This window comes from Dipodomys merriami, unplaced genomic scaffold, assembly GCF_024711535.1.
Source record: "Dipodomys merriami isolate MVZ:Mamm:240054 unplaced genomic scaffold, mDipMer1.0.p SCAF_435, whole genome shotgun sequence".
NCBI classification, from domain to species: domain Eukaryota; kingdom Metazoa; phylum Chordata; class Mammalia; order Rodentia; family Heteromyidae; genus Dipodomys; species Dipodomys merriami.
The window spans coordinates 563,979-578,521 of NW_027205993.1; the positions used below are offsets into that span (position 1 = coordinate 563,979).

General features: G+C 43.4%; 1 protein-coding gene across 5 annotated transcripts in view; it reads left to right on the forward strand.

Annotated features, from left to right (window-relative positions):
* The first annotated feature begins 6,926 nt into the window (after positions 1 to 6,926).
* LOC138807822 (VIP36-like protein) overlaps positions 6,927 to 14,543 on the forward strand; it is a 30,363-nt gene continuing 22,746 nt past the window's right edge. For 2 of the 5 annotated variants that reach the window (XM_069993604.1, XM_069993605.1), the window contains exons 1-4: positions 6,927 to 7,128; positions 8,639 to 8,757; positions 12,901 to 13,018; positions 13,808 to 13,890. In XM_069993604.1, coding sequence (XP_069849705.1) covers positions 6,945 to 7,128; positions 8,639 to 8,757; positions 12,901 to 13,018; positions 13,808 to 13,890 — 504 coding nt within the window. In that variant the 5' untranslated portion in view covers positions 6,927 to 6,944. Of the gene's footprint in view, positions 7,129 to 8,638; positions 8,758 to 12,900; positions 13,019 to 13,807; positions 13,891 to 14,543 lie in introns of those variants that run through there. The other 3 variants (XM_069993608.1, XM_069993609.1, XM_069993606.1) reach the window with 2 other exon arrangements.

The following is a 14,543-nucleotide window of genomic DNA, read 5'->3' on the forward strand; positions in this document are numbered from 1 at the left end:
TTTTTGGGGGGGAGGGGGAGGGAGTCCGGTCATGGACCTGAACTCTGGGCCTGGGAGCTGTCCCTCAGCTCTTCAGCTCAAGGTAGCGCTCTACCACTTGAGCCACCAGCACCACTTCTGGCTTCTTTTTTTCTGTTTATGTGGTGCTGAGGAATCAAACCCAGGGCCTCACGCATGCAAGGAAAGCGCTCTACCACTGAGCCACCTTCCCAGCCCTCTTGCTAGTTTTTACTCTACCCTACCTTCTTCTTCATTCCCCACTCCTCACAACTTCCCCCTAGTGTCTATATCTTATCACTAAGTCTAGGTGTTATCATCTGTTTGGAAGTACTTGATATACTAGACACAAATATACTAATCTTTAAGTTCAGGTACTCAGTCTTTGTAAGGTCAAAATGTGATACTGGATGTCAATGGGCTGTACTTCCAGAACGCGGGCTCTGTATTAAATTCTCTATGGGAAAATTTTTCAGACTAAATTTCTGAATCCTATCCCAGGTCTATTGACCCAAGAATCTCAGGGTGAGGCCCTTGGCATCCGTGTATTTCATTTATTTATTTTTTTGGGGGGGGGTCCGGTCATGGGGCCTGAACTCTGGGCCTGGGCACTGTCCCTCAGCTCTTCAGCTCAAGGCTAGCACTCTACCACTTGAGCCACAGCGCCACTTCTGGCTTTTTTCTTTTTTTTGCTTATGTGGTGCTGAGGAATCGAACCCAGGGCCTCAGGCACGCAAGGCAAGCCACCTTCCCAGCCCGCATCCGTGTATTTCAAAGAAACGAGGATATTGGCTTGTTAGGAGACCAGTATTGAGAAGTTGCCACTGAGTAGTTAGCTACGTAGTGTTAGCACCGTTCTTTTCTAGGCAGTCTAGGATCTTCTCAGAGCAGTAGAGGTACAGGAGGTTAGGACCCAATTAGCTATTACAGGACCCTAAAGATGGGCCTGATCCTTGGGCCCCAGTAATCTCCTGAGAAGTGACTTGAGGAAGGTTCATGCTAGCCCTCCTTAGAGTCCTGGATGTCTGCGTGTGGATCTGAATGGAATGGCAAAGCTTAGAAATGAAGGGAAGGAAGCCAGGTGCAAGAGGCTCACACTTGTAATCCTAACTACTTAAAAAGTCTGAGATCTAAATATTAAGGATAGAAATTATCCCTGGTAGAAAAGTCCAAGAGACTCTTATTTCCAACTAGTCAGCACAAATGCTGAATTGGAGCTGTGACTCAAGTGGTCGAGGGCCAGGCATGTAGAAGGAAGCTGAGTGAGAACACAAGGCAGCCCCCAGTACAAGCCCCCAATATGAGCCTCTCCTCAACAAACAAATAAACAAACAAATAAATGGAGGGAGGGAGGGGGACAGAGAGGATGAGTCTTTAAAAATGTTTTTATTGGGCTGGGAAGGTGGCTCAGTGGTAGAGTGCTTGCCTTGCATGCATGAGGCCCTGGGTTCGCTTCCTCAGCACCACATAAGCAAAAAGAAAAAAGCCAGAAGTGGCGCTGTGGCTCAAGCGGTAGAGCGCTAGCCTTGAGCTGAAGAGCTGAGGGACAGTGCCCAGGCCCAGAGTTCAGGCCCCACGACCGGACCCAAAAAAAAAAATGTTTTTATTTTATTTTATGCCTGATGCCAATGGCTCACGCCTGTAATCCTAGCTACTCAGGAGGATTAGATCTGAGGAATGTGGTTCAAAGCCAGCCTGTGCAGGAAAAGTCCATAAGACTCTTATCTCCAATAAACCACCAGAAAATTAGGAAGTGGTACTGTAGCTCAAGTGATAGAGTACTTGCCTTGAGCTGAAGAGCTGAAGGACAGAGCCCAGGACCAAAGTTCAAGCCCAACAACTGACCCCCTGTAAGGTCTGTTCCTGGATGGCCAGCAGACTCCACCCTCCTCGCAGCAAAGTCTCCACCCAGTACCTGCGTTAACTAGGCAACTGGAACACCTGGAAAAGGTCACATCTGCATGCGCTGAGGTCACATCTGAATTTGCTGTGGCCACACTTTTCTCCGCCCATACCTTACATAAGGCCTAGCCCAGGCCCAGATGCTCCCTTTCTCAGCTCTTTCCCAGGTCTCTCTCTCTCTTTCCCAGCTCACTTTCCTTCCCAGCTCTCTTTCCCAGATCTTTCCCAGCTCTCTCCTTCAGCTCTCTTTTCCCAGCTCTTTCCCAGTCTCTTGGAGGGCCAATGTGGCCTGGTGCCAGCCAGAACGATGAATAAACCTCCCCCTTACCTGAATACCATGTGCATGGTGCTGTTCTTACTCAGCTACCTCTTTTTAAAACCCCAACACCCCCCAAAAATGTTTTTATGAGATGAGGAACATCAGATTTTAAGGCAAATTTGACTGAAGAAGCTTCTATTTGTCTTTGAAGATATCAAAATAAAGGTATGACTTCTACAATATAGAATTGACTTGGAGTTGGTGGACAATCCATAGAGGAAATAAAAGGAATATTTGGTAGCTGAAACAATGGTAGGCCAAAACCTGACCCAGCTTTCAGAAGATACTCTAAGTAGGGTGGTATTGAGACGAGTATGACTCCTTTTACTCTTTCCCTTCACAGCTACTCAATACTTCTATACATATCTGAGCCCCGTGCTTCTGGAAAACAGCTTTGTAAAGAAATCCCCCACTCCATCCTGCATCTGCTTCATTTTACTTTTTTTTTTTTTTGTGCCAATACTGTGCTTGACTCAGGGCTTCATGCTCTCATTTGTCTTTTTCTACTCAAGTCTGGCTCTCTCTCACTTGAGCCACACTTCCACTTCCAGTTTTTTGCTTGATGAATTACAGACACCTCTACCCAAGCTTGCTTTTTTTGTTTTTGGTCATGGGGTTTGAACTCAGGTTTGAGCACTGTCCCTGAGCTTTTTCTCTCAAGGCTAGGGTTCTACTACTTTGAATCACAGATCCACTTTGAGTTTTCTGGTGGTTAATTGGAAATAAGAATCTTATAGACTTGCCTAGTCTGGCTTTGAACCATAATCCTCAGATCTCAGCTCCCTGAGTAGTTAGAATTATAGGCATGAGTCCAGCCCAGCCCAGCCCAGGCTTGCTTTGAATTATGATTCTCAGATCTCAGCCACTAATTTTAAATTACTGTTCTCCTTTAGAATATTTTAAGTAAATTGGACATGAGGTTTCACACCTGTAATCCTAACATTCTAGAAGCTAAGGCAGGAGGATCATCAATTCATGGCTAATGAATATACCAAGACTTCCTTCTCAAAACAACAACTGCTGAGCACAGGCTCACTCCAGTAATCCTAGCTATCCCTGAGGCTGAGATCTGAGGATTGTGCTTTGAAGCTAGTCTGGGTGGGAAAGTCTTTGAGACTCTTATCTCCAAATAAGCACCAAAAAAAAAAAAAAGCTGGGAGTGGGGCTGTGGCTCAAGTGGTAGAGTATTAGCCTAGAGCACAAGAGCTCAGGGGCAATTTCGAGGACCTGAGTTCAAGCCTCAAGACCACAGCAAAACAACAACCCAATAAAGAATATTCCAAGATAAGATAGCATTTCTACTCTTCCCCCAGTAATTCAGATAAGACCAACTCTCTCCAGCCTCCATCCTTCCTCTTGATTGACTTATTTATCTGCCTTTCTAAAACCTCAGGCTTCATTCCTTTTCTTTGGTATGTTCTTTATTAATGAGTATTCTCACTATTTAAAGTCTGAGCTAAACTATCTGGTGTACCGTTTAGTCAGTACACTCATCATCCACACTCATTTGTTTTATTCTCCTTTTCTTTATCATAAGGATTTTTTGTTATTATAGAGGAGAAGTCATAAGGACTTTTTTTTTTTTACAATGACAGATCTGCTGGTGACAATCTGTCAGAAATCCATATACAAGTGCCCAACATGCAAATGTACTTAACTCTGAGCGGTATATGTACTTATAAATGGGGTGCTGGGGCATAGCTCAGTGGTAGATGATTTGCCTAGTATGCATAAAGGTCTGGGTTTGGTTTCCAGCATTGAAAAAAATTAGTACTTTTTTTTTTTTTTTTTTTTTTTGCCGGTCATGGGGCCTGAACTCTGGGGCGCAGGCGCTGTTCCTCAGCTCTTCAGCTCAGGGCTAGCGCTCTACCACTGGAGCCACAGCGCCACTTCCGGCTTTTTCTGTTTATGTGGTGCTGAGGAATCGAACCAAGGGCCTCATGCTTGCAAGGCATTCACTCTACCGCTAAGCCACCTTCCCAGCCCCACATTTTATTTTTTTAAAGCACAATAAAAATGTTGTTGATAGAGACATACAGTGGCAATAATTTTTTTTTTAAAACATAAGGAGCTGGAGGAGCTCAGTTGGTGCAGTACCATCCAATGAGTGAAAATGTCAGGTACTGAGTTCAATCAAGTCTTGTTCTTGGACCAAAAAAGAAAAGAAAACAGTTAGAACCCAGACAGTGCCATGATGATGGGTTGGGGTGAGAGTAGTAGGGAAATAGGTAGAGCCTATAAAAATGAGTAAAATCTGCTTCCTGCGGTCTAGAAGCTCCCAGCCTCCTGGGAAGACAGATGTATACACCTCTAATGGAGTAATGTAATTACAGTGTCACACATTATAATAAACATATGTACAGCCTGATCTGAGTCAGGTTTTGAGGGCATTCAATTGTACACTAAAGAGATTGTGGCAATTGGGGGTAATGAATAGTTTAAAAACCATGAATAGATTAACTGCAGTTTCTAATGTCTTATCACTATACAAGAATATGTGAAAAATCAATGACTTCAACTTTTTTATTTATTTTTATTTTTTTATTTTTTATTTTTGTCAGTCGTGGGGCTTGAACTCTGGGCCTGGGCACTGTCCCTCAGCTCTTCAGCTCAAGGCAAGCGCTCTACCACTTGAGCTACAGCCCCACTTCTGGTTTTCTGGTGGTTTATTGGAGATAGGAGTCTCACGGTCTCTCCTGCCTGGGCTGACTTTGAACCGATATCCTCAGATCTCAGCCTCCTGAGTAGCTAGGATTACAGGCGTGAGCCACCAGCGCCTGGCGACTTCGACTTTTTTAAAAAGTTGATTCCAAGCTGGGTTCTGGTAGCTCAAGCCACTAGGAGGCTGAGCTCTGAGGACCAGGTTCAAAACCAGCCTGGTCAGGCAAGTCCATGAGACTCATATCCCCAATTAACCAGCAAAAAACCCGAAGTAGAGCTGTGGCTCAAAGCTGGTAGAGTACTAGCCTTGAGGGAAAAAGCTAAAGAACAACAATCAGGCCCTGAGTTTAAGCCCCAGTACTGTAGTGCTTGCATTTGTACACGTGTGAGTGACACACACAGAGAAATTAACCTCCTCTAAAGCAGGTACCTATCATGTTTTTCCTAGTCAGTAGATGCTCAGGAAGAAGTTAGCTTTGATTAAGCAATAGTGCAGATGTAGGTTTAGGTGTGGCAAGTATTCTGTAGATGTGCTTGGAGAGAGAGGCTTGTGCTTTGGCCTCAGGGAATTGTGAAAGGCCTCCAGGAGGAAGTTGGTAGAGGGAAGAGGGTTACTGATAGGAGGGGGAAAGGGAGGAAGCTAGAAGGAGCAGTTGGAGAAATGGAGCTTTGGGCAATAATTGGGGGGGGGAGGGGCAGGAAGGGGATGGCAGAGAGCTTTGTGTGCCAAGTGGAGGGACTTAAATCTCCTCCCAAAAGATGACAGACTATCAAGAGCCCTATTAATAACAATGATGATGAAATAGTGCTTACTACATGCCATAGACTATACTAAGAGGTTTACCATACCATCTCATTTAACACTGACACTAATAATGGTTAGATGTTTAGGTCACTTTGATGGCTATGAGGAGTTTGGGGTTTCAGAAGACCAATGTGGGCACTGCTTGTTGTAGCTCAAGAAAAAGATGAAAAGAAATGATGGAGCTGGGTGCCAGTGGCTCATGCCTCTTAACTTCTTAGGAGGCTGAGATCTGAGTGAAGTTCAAAGCAAATTTAGGCAGAAAAGTCCAATCAACCAGCAAAGATTTGGAAGTGGAGCTGTAGCTCAAATGAAGCTGAGGAACAGTGCCCAAGTCCTGAGTTTAATCCTCCCACCCCCCAAAACACACACAAAGGAAGTGACGTATTAAGAATGAATTGATTTTTGCATTTCTTTCACATTCATGTTTCATGGGCCTAAAAAACTTGGCAAACTTTAGCAAAAGAAGAGGATGTGTGTTTTGCCGTTGTGGGGTATATACATAAATATTATCAGGTAAAGTTGATAGTGCTATTCAAGGCTTTTATAAGTTTGATGATTTTCTTTCTTTTCTTCTCCTCCTTCTCCTCCTCCTCTTCTTCCTCCTTCTCCCTTTTTTTTTTTTGGCTGGTCGTGGGGCTTGAACTCTGGGCCTGGGCACTATCCCTCAGCTCTTCAGCTCAAGGCTAGCCCTCTACCACTTGAGCCACAGCTCTAATTTCGGGTTTCCGGTGGTTAATTGGAGATAAGAATCTCACGGACTTTCCTGCCCGGGCTGGCTTTGAACCGAGATCCTAGATCTCAGCCTCCTGAGTAGCTGGGATTACAGGCGTGAGCCATCGGCGCCCGGAGAAATTTGATAATTTTCTAGTTACTGTAGTGTTTTCCCTTCATTTCTGTGTAGCTCTGCACAGTCAAGTAAGTACTACAGCATAGACGATAGAACATTTGCTTGGGGGTCGGAAGAAAAGTTTTATCCCTTTAAATTTACTATAGAACGCCGAAACAAAACGGAAATTAACATGTAGCTCCGCAGGCCCACACAAGCGCAGGACAAATGCAAATAAAGGAGTCCGGACATTCGGCCCCACCCCTTGCCTTGGTTGGCAAGGCAACTGATTCCCAAAATAGCCAATCGGTAAGGGGCTCACCTGTGGGGGCGGGGATCTGACGAGAGCCAATCAAACGCGAGGCAGATGGTTCTACGGGCCAATGGGTTGGTCAACAGGGCGGGCTTCTGATGAAGGGACAGCTGTAGGAAAGATGGCGGCTATTCTGGGACTCTCTTGGTTGCAGCGGTGGCGGCGGCGTTTGTTGGCTCGAGACGTGTCCAAGATCTTGCTTCTTCTTCTTTTGGTGGGGTCTGGGCAGGGGCCACGACAAGTTGGGGCGGGTCAAACGTTCGAGTACTTGAAACGGGAGCACTCGCTGTCGAAGCCCTACCAGGGTGAGGCGCCCAGGGCGAGGTGGTCTTCCGTGAGGGCGCGGGAGGCTGAGGGACTGGAACTCGTCTGTAGAGATAGGGTCGGGGGGCAGAGGGCTTTGTGGCCTGGAATATACAGCCGACGGTGGGGGGCCCATGGGGACCCTGCCGCGTTCGAGATCCGTGGGTAGTCCGCCCCCCTCTCCCCTTGCATGGGCTGGAATCTCAGGTGCAATCAGTGCTAGGCCTGCAGGAAGGGAGGAAGGGAGAAAGGACGGGAGGGCGGGAGAAGGATCGAGGACAGGGTCGGGAATGGAGCTGTGGGTGTGCTAGAAATACAGCTGGAGGAAGGACTCGGGTAGAACTTGCTCAGAATGAGAAAGAAGATAAAAAGAACGCTGCTCCTTTTCGGGCCAGGATCCCTTAGGATAAAGAGGCTCTTTAGGTTTGTTTTAGTTAGGGTTCATAGGTTCACAGTGTTATAAGTTATTACAATAAGCCCCTAAGCACAGCTTATAGACCAGAAAATTGATACGGTTATTATTGATACGGTTGCAGATAGGTAAACACATGAGTTACCACAACGAGGAAGCAAAAATCCTTATGTGTAAAAGAGTACACACTACTACTAAGGTATCATTTATTCATTTGGATGCACTGAGTACCTCCTTTGCTAATGCTGTGGGTGATACAGCAGCAAATTTCACTCAAGGCATTTAGTGTGAGGGACTAGCTTCAAACCTAAGGATTATTATTATTTAAAAGAACATGTTTACGCCCACAGGCCTGAAGTTAAAGCTAAGGGCATTTTGTTTCATGGTGCTAAAGCTCACTCATGTATAAAATAGGAAGAATGGATCTAGGTTATAGTTAACTGTGGTGTGCATAAAGTGATAAATCTTGAGATCTCCATTTGAGAAGGGACTTACAAAAGGAAGCTTTAACTATGATATGGATTTAAGATTTATAAAGAGCCTGGTGGTAGTGGTAGTGGTAGTGGTCTATAAGCTGTGTCTCTAATGCCAGCTACTAAGAAGGCTGAGGCAAAGGATTGTTTAAGCTCAGGAGTTCTAGACCAGCTTTTCAATAAGAAGAAAGAAAAGGAAGAAGAAAAAGATGGACCAGGTGTGGTGATGCATTGCTATAATTACAGCTACTCAGGAGGCATAGATCAGGATGATATGGTTCCAGTCCAGTAGAGGCAAATAGTAATACCCCCATCTCAACAAGCTGGGTATAGTTGTGCACTTCTGTAATCGAAGCTGCAAGGGAGGCATACATAGGATGTTTGAGGTCCTAGGCCAGCTTTGGCAAAAATGCCAGAGACTATGTGAAAAATAAGCGAAAAAGGGCTACAACTCATAGTCCTGAATTCAGTCCCCAATACTCATACACACAAAAAGCAAAAGATTTATAACAGAGGGTGGACATTTGGGGGAAAAAAAGATCATCGTTCTACCTTTCAGAAGCTTTCTGGTGGACTTTTGAATAGGTTGGTGTTTAAAAGGATAACTGATGTATTTCCTTCTCATAGGTGTGGGCACAAGCAGTTCCTCACTGTGGAATCTCATGGGCAATGCCATGGTAATGACCCAGTATATACGTCTTACTCCAGATATGCAAAGTAAACAGGGTGCCTTGTGGAACCGAGTGGTAAGAATCTTTTCCTTCCTCTGTTAGTGACTCAGAATGTCCTAGAAAGTTCAGCAGGGACATATTGATTTTATTTCATTTAACTGCTATTCCCAGTGTTCTATTTTTCCATAGGTAGACAAGATCTTTATTTCAGAGATTATGGTAACTTTCATAATAAATTAGATATTAGGGATTTTTTTTTGTTGCCCTAATTATAGCTAATAGTTAACTTTGAATCTATTTTCAGAAATGTCTTCATTGACCTAATACTAATTCTTGAGGTTTAATAACTTAAGTCTTATTTAATCACTTTGCTTTGTAAAGTAGAGGCTACTCTTGTAAATGTAGATCTGGATGTGGTGGAGTGTACCTGTAGTCCCCGCTGTTTGGGAGGTTAAGGCAAGAGATTTACTGAAACCCAGAAGTTCCAGGTTAGCCTAGACAACATAGTAAGATCCAGTCTCTAAATAACTAACTAAATAAATCCCAGTCTTCATCTTAATAGCCTTCCCTTGTTTTTTAAATTAATTAATTAATTAAATTAATTAATTAAGTGCTCTACCATCTGAGCCACAGCACCACTTCTGGTTTTCTGGTGATTTATTGGAGATAAGTCTCATAGACTTTCCTGCGGGGGCTGGCTTTGAACCATGATCCTCAGATCTCAGCCTCCTGAGTAGCTAGGATTATAGGCATGAGCCACCAGTGCCCAGCATCCCTTGTTACTTTAGTTTGAAGAGTTAAGTTTTTATTTTCATATTGAAGTCTTTCTGAGTCATTAGTTTTTTTGTTTGTTTGTCCTTCTCTGGACTTTTTCTAGCTACCTTGACTTCCTTGGGGTTTGGTGGCAAGAAGTGAATATATTCCTGGTGGCTGCACTGTGATTTTGTAGAACTGTAAGATGATATTTTATTCTTGCTTTCTCAGCCCTTTCTAAGTCTTCTATACCTGTAACTTTTGGGAAAGACTTTGGCATCCTTTGATATTTTCTCTAGGGCTCCCTTAAGTGAAGAAGAAAAAATAATCTTTCTTTTGCATATATATTTTTTTATGAGCTGTAGATTAGTGAGACCCAGATAAGAGAACTCTTTCTTTTCCCCATTCAGCTACATTTCCTGTAGTCTAAAGTTGCAAAGGATGGGGCTGGGAAGGTGGCTCAGTGGTAGAGCGCTTGCCTTGCATGCCTGAGGCCTTGGGTTCGATTCCTCAGCACCACATAAGCAAAAAGAAAAAAGCCGGAAGTGGCGCTGTGGCTCAGGTGGTAGGGCACTAGCCTTGAGCTGAAGAGCTGAGGGACAGTGCCCAGGCCCAGAGTTCAGACCCCACAACCGGACCAAAAAAAAAAATAAATAAATAAAAATAAAGTTGCAAAGGAGTTATGGCATGAGAGAAGCTTATCCATGACCTAGCTATCTGTGTGAAGTTGGTATTCTAACCAAGATTGCTGGGCATATTTTTTGAACACTGTGCAGAGCACAGTAGAAGATACAAGAGCAGTTGAAAGGCAGATTCTAAATTCAATTCTGTCACACACCACAAACCCTCAGCAGCTTCTTTAACCTCTAGATTTTCAGTGTCTCCATCCTTCAGGTGAGCTTTATAATACCTATTTTACTGGCAGTCTTGGGTTGCAGGGAATAAAATAAGACAAGTAGACATGAAGAGACTGTGAAGTTAAAATGGCTACAGGTGCTGTTATTATATTTGCTGTATGTTCCATTAATGGGGTGTTATGGGTTAGTAAATGATTAGTTCAAGGCCGTCTTGAGCCATCTTGCTTAGCTCTCTGTCTCTACCTGACTTGTTTAGCAGCAGTTCTATTCTAGGAACTAGTTCTCCTGCTTTTGTTCAGATTCTCTGATACTATTCTCTGTTAACAGGCCATCAGAATGAATTGAAGAATTGTTTCTGAATTTAGTAAGATACATTTGCTTGAGGTGTGGTTCTCAAATTTAGCTGTCATTAAGTTAATGCCTGGCACCCACCTCCAAAGATTCTGAATTGAAATAGAGTACAGCTTAGGCACTGGGTTTTTTTTTTTTTTTTTTTAATTCCCTAATGTAAACTAGGAGAGTGTGACAGAAGGGGTTATTATATCATCTAACAAGAAATGTATTCTTTGCCTGACTTATGTAACTGTAACCTTTATAATACATTACCTTTATAATAACAATTTTTTTTAACTTCCTAGTGGAATCCAGTGTGCAACAAAATTTCAGAATTTTTTTTTTTTTTTTTTGGTTGGTCATGGGGCGTGAATTCTGGGCCTGGGTGTTGTCCCTCAGCTCTTCAGCTCATGGCTAGCACTCTACCACTTGAGCCACCACACCACTTCCAGCTTTTTCTGTTTATGTGGTACTGAGGAATCGAACTTAGTGCCTCATGCATGCCAGGCAAGTACTCTAACACCGAGCCACCTTCCCAGCCCAAGTGCCAGAATTTCTGTAAGACCTAGCTCTGGATAAAACTATATAACATTGTACTTGTACAGGATGAGAATCAGTGGTAGACACCTTGACTCATTGTGAATTTCTGGGGTTGTGCATAGTACCTACCTATATCACCATTGCCCTGAATTCTAATTGAACCTTCAGAGAGATAATCCAAAATGACAAGACAGAGAGCTGGGCTCATCAGAGTAGGGCAGGCTATTGGGGATTTCAAGGTTCCTTGCTAATTGCAGAAGTACCCACCCCCTTTTCATTTTGACTTTGTACTCCTGATACTAGTGCTTTTGGAGACTATTTTAGAAATTGAAAATGATCAAGCAATATGTTTCTCAAGAGCCAGAACAATCAAATTTGGATAGTCTTTGGTTGAACTCTGTTAGTCTGCCTTTCTTCCCTTCTTTTCTTCACAGCAGACTTAAACCAGATGTTTCCCTAAATCAAATGCTGTCCCCACAGTTTCTTCTTGAAACTGTTCAGCTATTTAGAGCACTAAACCATTTACTTGTCATCTCTGTATTTACAAGATTTTTTTTATTTTGGATTTGAACTCACAGCCTCTCACTTGCTGGGCAGGCAATCTACCACTTGAGCTATGCCCTCAACTTTTTTTTTTCACAGCGCCACTTCCGGCTTTTTTTTTTTTTCTTACGTGGTGCTGAGGAATCGAACCCAGAGCCTCATGCATACAAGACAAGCGCTCTACCACTGAGCCATCTTCCCAGCCCCTCAACTTTTTTTTTTAAATAAGGTTTTGATACACAACTAAAAAAAAGAAAACTAGGAATCTGATTGAAAAGCATCTCCTTAATGTTTTCTCACCAGAGGCTGACCCATGATGGGGATGTCATTCAACTCTGGATATTTATACTGCTTGGCCATGGGCGTGAAGGTTTGGGGGACAGTAACTTGCCCTTCTCGTGGGAACTCAGGCTTGCCCCTCAGCTTGGCAGAAGGCCAAGACTAGCTAATTAGAGTTGTTTATAGTATCTGCTAATTATTCCTGGGAATCTTTGTGTAATGACTTAACTGTCATATTCTTTTTTGTTGTTGTTGGTTATGGGGTTTGCACTCTGGGCTTGGGTGCTATCCCTCAGCTCTTTAGCTCAAGGCGAGTGCTCTACCACTTGAGTATAGCACCACTTCTGGTTTTCTGGTGGTTTTTGGAGATGAGAGTCTCACAGACTTTCCCGTCCCAGCTGGCTTTGAACCTGGATCCTCAGATCTCAGCCTCCTGAGTAGCTAGGATTACAGGCGTGAGCCACCGGTGCCTGGCCTGTCATATTCTTTCATAATGAATGAGATTTTGACCTTTCTTTAAATCCCAGCTTTTTAGAGTCTCTGTCAGGAATGATCATAAGTTGCAATCATCTCAGCTTATTGAGTCATCTATACTCAACAGGCTAGGATACTTTGCTGGGCAAATACAGTATCATGGTAGCCTAACTTGCCTTTTCCAGCTTTTGAGTACTAGCCTGTGTCTATTGGGAGATATGGAAGATACTTGGGTTATTCATTCTCTTTACCTACTGGGATCTTAAACAACTGAATGACTCGATCTGCTCAATTTTATAATATGAACATTTCATAGATTTCAGTTGTAACCCTTAGCTTTTCTATCTACATTTATGTTTTCTATGTCTGTAGACTGCTGCTCTGGGCTTAAGAGTTCCCCATTTCTTGCTCATTGATCCCACTGTGTTTTTCTCTTTAGCCATGCTTTTTGAGAGACTGGGAGTTGCAGGTGCATTTCAAGATCCATGGACAAGGGAAGAAGAATCTTCATGGGGACGGCTTGGCAATATGGTACACAAAGGATCGAATGCAGCCAGGTATTGGGGTCCCTGGGTTGCTCTTGTGTTGGTGGGGCAGGCCTGCTTTTTTTTTTTTTCCCCCTCTTTTTGAGAAGGGTCCTTCCCTGCAGTTTTCCCTCTTCCTTGATGTCTCTGAATGAGCACTGATCTGTCCAGTCTTTAGAATGGGATCTGAATCCTAGTAAGCTTCTGAACTTGACTTAATCCTGAGGCGATTCCTTTCTTGTTAGTTCTTTCTGATTTCCCTGTGAAGCCTGGCCTTTTGGCTGTGTGAAAGCACTGCCTCTCGTGAAAACCGGTGAGCTGATTTCTTCTGGGCATGGGTAGTGAATGATCTCAGCACTTCTCTGTCACGAGAAGAGTTTACCTATTTCCCTTGCTGTGCTACAGCCATTGTTCCATGTAGATGGCAGGCGCAACCTGATTTGACCTGATCTCTTTTGCAACAAGAAGTAGAACTTGGGAATTCAGTTCTCTCTTGGGGTATAATCTTCACCAAGTGTTTGTGAAGGACAAATCTGTAGGGGCACCTTAGCAACTAGTTTGAATCAGGAAGCTTCCATAGTGCTAAACAAGGTTACAGTGGCTTTCTCTCTTTTCCTGCCTTCAACACAAACAACTACAAATATTTACTGGGCCCTTCTTGCAGGCCATGCACTTTGCTGGGTGCTTTTATGTGTTTTCTCATCTGAAGAAAGGGCCCGGGAGGCATTGGAATTTCACCTTATCCTCCATCATAGTGCAATATTATTCCTTTATCAACTCTTGGGTTTATTTCATTGTTCATCATCTGTTCTCTCTCTCTAGGGCCTGTGTTTGGAAACATGGACAAATTTGTGGGGCTGGGAGTATTTATAGACACCTACCCCAATGAGGAGAAGCAGCAAGAGGTAATGGCAAGTGTCAGAGCTTAGGTCAGCCGCACTGATGTCACAGTTCTTTCCCTCAGGAGTGGTGTGCAGGAGGAAACAGAAGGGAGAGACAGTGAGGAACTCTTCATCTATTGGCCTTCAAAAGTTAATGTCCTTGTCATTATTTTTTCTAGGGAGAACTGTTTACGATTGCATAGTCCCTTGGGAACAGGTATTATAAATGGGTGCTTTTTCTGTAGTGTTGTATCCTCTCTTAGGTAGACACTGAATTTAAGCACAATTGGCTGGATGGTGATTTGGCTGCTAGACCAACATTAGAGCAAGCAGAGTTTATGTAATAGCTCCCCTAACCTAATCACCACTGCTGTGCTTTCTTCTGAACCTTATTCCTCTTTCTAGCATCTTTTCTTCCTCTTCTCAGACTTGAACAGCAAGTATCCTCATTTGTAGAAAAGAGTATAAGTAAAAGGAAACTGATGAATTCCAAGCATCTTTTTCTTTTTCTTTCTTTTGAAATTAGTCTGTCTAGGTAACTCAAGCTGGTCTTTAATTTATGATCATTCTGCCTCAGCCTCCTGAGTTCTGGGATTACAGGTATACATCACATTGTGCTGTTTGTTTTTGGTTTTACTTTTTTTTTTTTTGAGACAGAGTCTTATTGCATATTCCAG